The sequence below is a fragment of the Bombyx mori genome, chromosome 20 (assembly GCF_030269925.1).
Source record: "Bombyx mori chromosome 20, ASM3026992v2".
Classification (NCBI taxonomy): Eukaryota; Metazoa; Arthropoda; class Insecta; order Lepidoptera; family Bombycidae; genus Bombyx; species Bombyx mori.
In genome coordinates this window covers 3,993,036-4,003,150 of record NC_085126.1, presented here as the reverse complement: position 1 = coordinate 4,003,150, position 10,115 = coordinate 3,993,036, and the positions used below count along the sequence as shown (strand labels likewise).

The 10,115-nt window shown below is 38.0% G+C and overlaps 1 protein-coding gene and 1 long non-coding RNA gene across 3 annotated transcripts; one reads left to right on the top strand and one right to left on the bottom strand.

Moving 5' to 3' along the window:
• Window positions 1-669: 669 nt before the first annotated feature.
• On the bottom strand, window positions 670-3,519 carry LOC101737937 (microvitellogenin-like). Of its 2 annotated transcripts, XM_038017845.2 has the most exons (2): window positions 3,482-3,519; window positions 670-1,754 (listed from the first exon to the last, which is right to left on the bottom strand). In XM_038017845.2, exons 1-2 carry the CDS (start codon window positions 3,495-3,497, stop codon window positions 829-831), a joined length of 942 nt encoding a protein of 313 aa, XP_037873773.1. In that variant the 5' UTR covers window positions 3,498-3,519; the 3' UTR covers window positions 670-828.
• A 1,665-nt stretch (window positions 3,520-5,184) lies between these two features.
• Window positions 5,185-7,518, top strand: LOC134200736 (uncharacterized). Its single transcript, XR_009975778.1, has 2 exons — window positions 5,185-5,504; window positions 6,874-7,518. It is a non-coding gene; the product is annotated as an uncharacterized LOC134200736 (long non-coding RNA).
• The last annotated feature ends 2,597 nt before the right edge of the window (window positions 7,519-10,115 follow it).

Genomic DNA, 10,115 nt, shown 5'->3' with positions numbered 1-10,115 from the left:
ACAGTTTTTTTTCGCGGCTTGCGTTGCATTTATACCTTTATTGTAGTAAAATTTTAAAATATATCGAATTTCTTCATTAGATTAACTCGTCTTGACAGTACGAAAAATAAATAAAAATCATACATTTTCCTAATTTGAATTTGGAATTATCTTCTTTAAAATTTAAACTTTTAATGATACCAAATCCAGCCAGATACAAATAGTATAGCCAAAGAGATTTTATTACAAGTTCATAAATACTATAATGCGAAAAGACTTTTTTACCAACCTATTATTTTAAATTATACTTAGTCTAACTAACACACTGTAAAAGTAATCAATGTTATTTGCCATAGAATTTTTTTTGTTTTCCTTTGTAATAGTATTTATGGCCAGACTAAATGTATTACTTTTCAAATGGCCAGTATTGTGAAACGTCACGTTCATTAGTACTATTATTATTATTAGTAGTAGTAGGAATAGGCTCATCTCTATTATACTTATGTAAATACATATATACAAACTTTTCTATGAAACAAACTGTAAAGTTGCAGTTATTCTAATTTGATATAGTTCTTGATGAATTGCTCTCAATAAGGCAACAAAATGCATAAGTAAGGTTGGTAGTCAAGTTGTTTGTTAGAATTTGATTTAATTTAAGGAATAAAGACATCATTAAAACTAAACAAAAACATATGAAATTATTTAATTTTGTTTTAAGTGAGCAATAAAATAAGAAAAGTATTCTGTACTAGTCTGTGGTTTTAAATAAAAACAGACATTGCGGTATGCTGCGAACGAAGGCAAGAATTTCAACAAAAATATTGTGTTAATATCGAACGTGGATTTCTAGTCCCTGATAATTACAAATTTGGAACTGTCTCCGAAAGCTTCGATGGTCCAGCCGTTAAGTTCAGGGTGGGCGGCAAAGTTTCCACCTTGACTGTAAAGGTTGCGACTACCATCATATACGCGTCGGCCGAACTTCAGCGCTTGGAAATGCGCACGATTGATAACGAAGAACAAGAGCTCCCCGTTGTACATCACAGGCTGGAACGACCACAGGTGCCTGTTCGTGTCTGAGTTTGTGGAAGCATACGCTTGATAGTCGCCGTCGCGGTCCGCGTTGTGGGCCAGCTTCAAGTACCTTTCTTCTACGCGATGACGTATCTTGAAATAAATCTTTTTACCATCCATCACGGGCTCGAGCTTCCAATGGTAGTTCTGGCTATGCGGATGATCGTTGTTGCCGTAGAGCCTCTTGTCATCGGCAAAGTCTGGAGTTATACCTAACTCTATGGAAACACGATCTTGGTAGTTGATGAATTTTATAAAAGTATCGTTTAGCACCATTCTGTACGCCGGGGGGAACTCGGACCTTATAATATCTTCGCCCCCAGCAGCCCCCAGTTTGTATGCGAAACCAGCAGTAAATGTTCTCTGTTGTCGAATTAACTTGTCGACAGTTAATTTAATGACATCGGGTCGATCATAACGCATACAGTTTAAGGCTTGGGAAACCGCTTCGTCGTAGTTTTCGTAAACAATGGCATCGTAGAGGTTTTGGACCATTTGATTGGTCGAAGTAAGCTGGGGCTCAGACACTTCAACGGTAGAGTTGACAGCGCTTGCGGTCGTCAGGGATTCAGGAAGTTCATTGATAGAGCTGTCAACGCTTGGGGTCGTTGTGCTTTCATCTGCGCCAGGGACGGCATTGGCTGCAGCGGCAAGCATGCACGTCAATAACACTGCTAAATGCTTGAACGCCATCTTGACTGCAACAAAAAAAAACAGTGTTAACTGAAATAATTACATATAGAAATATATTATTACGCCGGTAAGAGTAACGCCATCTATAGCCAAATAGTCGAACGAATATCGAAGGATCTAGTAGCACCTAGAATGCTAGAGAAGTACAACGCCATCTATTGTCAGATAGCGTAAACACAATACTAGAGTTGAGTGGAATATTCTCGATAATTCTAGGGATGTGGTATCGGCTATAATAGCGTTGCAGAGATGGCGCGTTATTAATCTGAACTACTCGAAGCGAAACAGCGAACGGACCACCTGAAGCGAAGCGAAAGAAGCAAATTGAGAATTTTAAAGTGCTTAAGTGTTGAATTCAGTGTCAACTTGTAATTCGGTAGAATTTTATTTATTCCGAACCCCAGCGCGTAACAATTCGGTGTCAGAACTGGGACAAATAATGCCAGTTTTACCGAAGGACACGGCAGAATGTAGTCGCACCAGAGGTCAGCGGCAGCAAGAAATGGACCGAAGGCGGATTAATGGTTCTGCAACGCCGACCGAGGTACCGCAAGGGGAAACAGCGGCAATGGAATCAACCGCGGGTACATCTAGTGTTTCTTTGGCGTTAGTAGCTCCTGGCCTTGCAACCATAATTATGCTTTTGCAAGAGCAGGCTGGTCGCCAAGAGGGGCAAGCTCATCGACAAGAGGAACAGGCCCGTCGCCAGAAAGAGCAGGCCCGTCACCAGAAGGAGCAGCTCCGTCGCTAGGAGGAGGAGCTGATTTGCAGGCTGGAAGAACAGTCCCGGTGCCAGGAGGAGCAGGTTCGTTGACAAGAGGAGCAGATACTCCTAATAAAAGTGTTAAGAGATACATTTGGCAAAAACCTGACGGAGATAAAAGGGCAGGTTAAACAGCACGAGGACCGTATTTCTCAGTAAGAGATCCGGATCACCAAAAACTGAGGTTCAGATGGCTCATTTGAGGAAGACCCTGGAAGATATAAAAACAGGAACAGTAACTTCAGCTTCAGTTACTGCTGTTCCTTCCATGCGAAGGTTCAAAATTCCGCCGTTTGATGGAACAGCCTCGTGGTCAGCCTACAGGATTCAGTTTGAGGTCGTTATGAAGGCAAACGGCTGGAGCAAGTCACAGGCCATGACGGCGCTTACTCTAGGACTCCGCGAACAAGCTTTGACCATCCTGGACGCCTTAGGTAAGGATGCAACTTGTGAGCAGCTCGTGGAGGCGTTGGAGTCGAGATACGAAGATGTGCACTTGGAACACGTTTTTTGTGCCCAGTGCCATAGCACAATAATAGAAATGTGTGGAATATTCTCGATAATTCCAGGGATGTGGTATTATTGGCTATAAAAGCGTTGCAGAGATGGCACGGAGTCAGTTAGTAATCGGAACTGCTCGAAACAAAACAGCGAACGGATCACCTGAAGCGAAGCGGAAGAAGAGAATTGAGAATTTTAAGGTGCTTGTACAGTTTTAAGTGCTGAATACAGTTTTTAGTTGTACTTTGGTAGAATTTTATTTATCCCGAACCCCAGCTCGTAACAACATAGTCATTATTTTAAAATGAAAATTTAAATTGGCTCGACTATGGTTTTTTCTTTAAAAATTAACTTCTCTATTTCACGCAATATACGTAATATGTATCTATGGTAATAAATAATCTCGATAAAAAACCGAAAATATTTGATATTGTTGATGTTTTATAATGTTCAAGATTAATAACTCACATGTACCACCGGGCATCGGGGCGCTACAATGCTATTTTAAAACAACTTTGTGCTTTTATATCCCGCGATAATAGGATGTTATCATAAAATGTCAAATGGCATCATAATAATTGTATAACGTTTGTTTTTGTTCACGGTTTTACTTAGCAGTTATAAGACTGTTTCTATGAGCGATTATTTTCAATGACTAACTGAAGAAAATAAATAACTTATTTAATAGCGGTTAAAGTATGAAATTGCCGTTTTACTGTACGTACGTAGTAGGTACGTAAAGCACTTATTACGAATTTGTTAATTAGCAATTCGGTGTTACAAGGTAATGGTAACTGTTAGGTGGTCTCAGCAGTGTTATTCACTATAGATTTTTCCGGTCTGGTCAAGCAGCAATAACGGCAGATGTCTACTGTGCCGAACTCCGAGCAATGATAGTAAAACTTGCAGTGAAACAGCTCCGACTCATGAATCGATCTTCACCATTATTGCTCCATGATAACGCGAGACCTCAAGCAGCACGAGAAACCGTTTTAACTCTGTAGGAACTGCATATAGATATATTGATTAAATAAATATTTTAAATTTAAAAAAAACAATTTCAATTTTTCAATACAAATCGGCAATTTCATACTTTAAACCCCTAATATTATTTATCAAACCAGGTCAATTTCGTTGCCACTTCTCTTAGGTAAGTTTGTATTTTAATATATTTATTGTCAAAATAATTTTCTGATTATCGAAATGTTTACTTAAAATTTTACAACCAAAAGTTACAGAGCTCCTTCCGGTACACCAGCAATCTTTAGGTACAATTCCACTTTACACACATATGTTGCACTACATGGCCGAACGAGCTGTCCTTCTTCCTAATGTTCAAAGAAATCACAACCTTAAGCTGCCACTCTTAAGGGCACGCACCAACCAATCTCTATACTGTATTATAAAGTAAAGTACTATACTGCATAATAAAGTGGTAAAGTTCCACCCTTGAAATCGGAACGACCTAGGAGGTTTTTTCTAAGAAAAAATTGCGTATTGATTTTCAGAAGAGAGTGATCGCAGGGGTGAGGTTTCTACGCCTAGTGCAGGTGGAACATGGTAATGACTTTCCTCATTGCAAGAATGTTTTGTTTGATATACTACTTCTAGAACCACTGTTCGAGGGCTGTGGTCTGAAGTTTCTTTGCGATTAAGGAGTCGTTCCTACTGGAGTAGTTAATGGCCGTAACATCGGTGAAGAAAGGTAACTGTGTCGGCGGTGACCTGGATATACCATTTATAAATAGACTGAGGAAGAGCGAAGAGAGGGAGAAGACCTGTGGGATTCGAGCCATGATCAGACGAAGAGAGGAATGAGCTAAGAACCGTGAGTGGTTGCTGCATGAGCCGAATCAGGGCTCTAATCAACTGCTGCTACGGTAAAGAGTTTTCATGTATCTTGTCCCTTTCATGCCTATGCTTTCACTGCTGCCCGGTTAGAACTTACTTAGGGCGACGACTACGTAAGTCCGTCCTAACTCCGCATAAGACCGTAGCCAGCGACTACAGCTGTCTACAACGAGATTTATCTGAAACACCATCCTTGAACCTTTAACATCGTTTATCACTAAGACAATTGTAAATATCTATAGGAGTACCTATTAATAAGATAATATTAAAATTTCAAGCGTGCTTGACCCCATTTATGTAACCCCATTATTATTATTTATTTATCGTATGGCATTCGTTTACACTGCGTGGTTATAATTGAAATTTACAGTTTGTGATTAGGGTTTTATAATTGACGCAGTGCAGTTGGAACCGGGACATCCTCAGGAGGACAGTTCGGTTGCCAGGTTGTTGCACTATTAGCAACACCCAGGGGACACGTGTAGGGTAGCGGTAGGTAATCTCCTACGGACGTTATACCCCATATTGTAGGTATATCAAATTATGGAAAGAAGAAATTTCATATTTTTATTTCTTAGATTAATGAACGTGCATGACCTGCCTGGTGTGCAGGGGCTACCGAAGTCCGCAGATTAACAACGTAAATGCCGCCACCTGACTTGAGACATGAGTTCTGAGTCACAGTTTTATAGTACAAGGGCTGCTCTACCCTTCGAACCCAAACGCATTGCTCTTTCACTGTAGAAATAGGCAGGTAAGTGGTAATAACCCATGTGGGCGCACTAATCGCCCTAATATCAGTAATAAAGTGTCTTAGTCATACATAAAGTAAGTAATAATATTAGGTCTATCTAGACCTATGAAGTTGCCGTTTTACAATACCGGCCATTTGAAATGTAACTTATGTAAGGCCGCAACAAATTCTAAATACAAATTAATTTTATTTGGAAGCCCGAGCGCCTCCGAAGGAAATCTAACAACTCAAGAGCAGCTACTTCGCGAATGAACCTACTACCGGATCGAAATCGCAACCCGCTGATAAGATCCGGCGAGAAACTCAGCGAGCTGATTTATGGGTTAGGTTGCAGGTCAAACTCTTTGTCGAGTTCGACGAGTACGGTTACCGGGGTCCCTAAGCCTGCTTCTAGTGTTAGAGCTGAAGACGTCTAATGCAAAGGTTATTGGATCTGATGTATCCGTAAGGACGTGTCTAGGGCGTCGACGGTGACTGGCTCCTGCGTGATCAGGATTCGGGAAGTAGTCAGCGGCGGCAACGATAAGGCGATTCTCATGACGCATAGCCTTATCTAAGTACCGTTCCGAAGATCTGGTCAGTATGATGAATGACGCAAAACTTCTAAAACTAGCTCTTGTAGCTTAGAGATAGTCTGTTGTGCCGTATGAAGTCGAGCGTTGCCGTGTACGTAGGAGTAGAAGGGACATCGATTATACAAGATTGACCGGAGATTCGTGAGCTTCTTCATCATTGTGTTCAATTTGTCACAGTGCACATCCGCAGCTAGGGGCCATACATAAATTACGTCATACGAATTTTAGGACTATTAACCCCCCTCCTTGTCACAGGTAATCACATTATTACAACCTCCCCCGCCGATGTAGCGTCACACACTTTTTCAATTTATGCATAAATTTAGAAATGATCGCGAGAAAATAGCTATTTATACTTTTTTACTTATTTTTATTAAATCATCTAATATAATCAAGGTACAGTTCATTATTTCAGATAACCGAAAGAACAAACGACTAGTTCGAAAGCAATAAACCACTAATTATGTTAATTGAAGATAAAAAAACTTAATTATCTAGTATCCATGGACTTTGGACTCACTCTTTTATATACTCTATTACCGGTATATCAGGCACTTCATTTTCGTTCAGAAAATTATTAAAATAAATAAGATTATTAATAAGTATAGTCCAATATTAATAAATATAGCGATTACCTAGCCGTTGGTGTGATCAAGTAACCGCTCTAACTGGGTTGCCAGTCGCAACCGCCATTCGAGCAGCCGAGGACCGGACGAGATGGAAACAGCTCACGAGACAGGCAAGGGTCAAGTTTCAGGGACACGACCTTCAGTAATGAAGAAAGCGACGAAGAAGAAGAAGTCCAAGTTCGGAGATGTTTAAAGTTAATCTAAACTTCTAAACATCTAAACTTCGCGTTTTAGTATTTTGAATTTTAACATGTCGCCTCTTTGCTTCAACGGTGTGTTATCTTGAAAATTGCAATTTTAGAGGAGAGCGATGTTTAACTTTCAAAAAATTATTGTGTCAAAACTAAAAAAAAATTTACGGTCGTTCTACGAATTATTGTAAATTATAACTAATAAACTACGTGGAAATTTTAACAAAATACAGTTAGTTTAGAAGTTTAATAAGAAATTTTCCATATTTAAAATAAAAGAGGAAAATATGTCACATTGTTCTAGCAAATATATAGAAAGATAAGTGTTACAAACCAAAGTTTCACGATTTTGATGATATAGCTTTGACTTTGATACTGAGTTATATAATGAACAATCACTGTTTAAAAAAAAAATTGTTGAATTTCAGAATCAATCTTTATTGGCAATAGTGTTTCCAAACCTACAATTTGTTTCACAAAATAAAGAGAAAGACATCAAAAATAATCTAAATTTTTAATTTTAATCTCTATATGATTAATTATGATTTATGTTGAATTATTTTGATTTGTTATATTATAAAATTAAAGTTATACATTATTGTTTAGATTATAATTACTATAAATATAAAATTCTCAATTATATCTCTATATAATAATCACACCAGAAGTTGATTATTAGCTTAAAATTAAACACATTAATATTTGATCATTATATTATTATAGCATTAGACGTATTCACGTAATTTTAAATTATTAGGTAGACCTTGACTATTCGTAGGAAAAAGGTGGTCAAAGTAGCAGAATTCGAAAAAATCCTGTCCGAAAGCAAAGTCTATATCTATATATTATATATTCTTGAGAAGGTAGTGAAGCCCCTTAACAACACCATGTTCAATAATCAAGAATGGTCCTTCCAGGAAGACTCGGCGCCAGGTCATAAAGCTCGGTCTACGCAGTCTTGGTGGGAAACGAACGTTTCGGACTTCATCAGATCTGAAGACTGGCCGTCATCTAGTCCCGATCTTAATCCGCTGGATTATGATTTATGGTCAGTTTTAGAGAGTACGGCTTGCTCTAAACGCCATTATAATTTGGAGTCCCTAAAATAATCCGTACGATTGGCAGTGAAAATTTTTCCCATGGAAAGAGTGCGTGCTTCTATTGATAACTGGCCTCAACGTTTAAAGGACTGTATTGCAGCCAATGGAGACCACTGCGAATAAGCTTTTTATACTTTAAATTGTTTTATATTTATGTATTAAACTAACACACTGTAAAAGTAATAAATGTTATTTGCAATAGAATTTTTTTTCCCTTGTCTCAGTATTTATGGCAAGACTAGGTATATACATAATAGTTTGGGGAAAAAGTTTTTGAGAAAATTCACAACATTTTTTAAAATAGTTTATTTACATTTAACTAAAGTATGTAGGTATCATTTTGTTCGATAACTTTTTGCCATCTTGTAGGTAGGGACATGATCCTATTGCTATAGAAATTTTGGGGCTTTTGATCAAAATACCGCGACACTTGGTTTTGGCAGTCCCCTCGTGATGTTATCCTGACACTGCCTAAAGAATTCTGAAGAGACCGAAACAGGTGAAAATCTGAAGGTGCAAGATCAGAAATATGCGGCGGATGCATTAACACCTCCCAGCCAAGCTCTCTTAATTTTTGCTGAGTGACTAAAGATGTGTGAGGTCTAGCTTTATCATGATGAAAAACCACACCCCTTCTGTTGATTGATTCCGGCCGCTTTTTCTCAACTTCTTCTCTTCTCATCAGTTGTTCGCAGTAGAGTTCAGAATCGACGGTCCTGCCTGGTGGTAACAGCTCATAATGAATAATGCCCTTCCAATCCCACCACACACACAGCATCAGCTTGTTAAGAGTTAACCCGAGTTTTGCCGCAGTCTATGAAGCCTGGCCGACCTTTGACCACGACCTTTTTCGCACGTTCTTATCGTACGTGATCCACTTTTCACCACCAGTTATCAGCTTCTTCAAAAATGGTTCGGTTTCATTACGTCGTAATAAATAATCACAAATGAGTACACGGTTCATTAGATTTCTTTTAGTGAGCTCGTGAGGTATCCAAATATCGAGCTTTTTTATGTACCCAGTTTTTTTCAAATGCGCCAAAACTGTTTTGTGTCAATTCCTAGTTCTTTAGCTACGTCGTAATTACTGATTTGCTGATATTGCTCCACTTCTTCAAGAATGGCATCCATTTTATCCGTAATATGGTGGCTAGAGCGACGTGCATCTTTGACATCAAAATTTCCGGATTGAATACGGTTAAACCACATTTGTGCTACACTCACAGACACTGCACTAGGCCCATGAACATCACAGTTTTTTTTCGCGGCTTGCGTTGCATTTATACCTTTATTGTAGTAAAATTTTAAAATATATCGAATTTCTTCATTAGATTAACTCGTCTTGACAGTACGAAAAATAAATAAAAATCATACATTTTCCTAATTTGAATTTGGAATTATCTTCTTTAAAATTTAAACTTTTAATGATACCAAATCCAGCCAGATACAAATAGTATAGCCAAAGAGATTTTATTACAAGTTCATAAATACTATAATGCGAAAAGACTTTTTTACCAACCTATTATTTTAAATTATACTTAGTCTAACTAACACACTGTAAAAGTAATCAATGTTATTTGCCATAGTTTTTTTTTTGTTTTCCTTTGTAATAGTATTTATGGCCAGTGTTGTGAACCTCTTTGCTATTTTGATAACTAATGTAGTTTTTATATACTTCACTTTTGACGTTTGTCTTCATATTACCCATTTCTTTCTGTTTTCTTAATTTTGTGTTTTTATTAAAAAATAATCATTCTCAACTTGTTTCATCGTTTATCATTTTACAGAGATTTGTTTAGTTTGTCCATTTCATTTTGGTCCTTCACCAGTAATTTTCCAGCGTACCTATTTTCCATTACGTAGCTTTAGTTATTCGTTCATTTCGTAGTATTTGTTTTAATTTTCACTGCTTTATTTCATTTTTGTTTCTCGCTTAATGATCACCCGCAGTAAAAGTAAAATCATGCCGACAAACCCTGCGACTAGTACTGGTGTGCAAGTT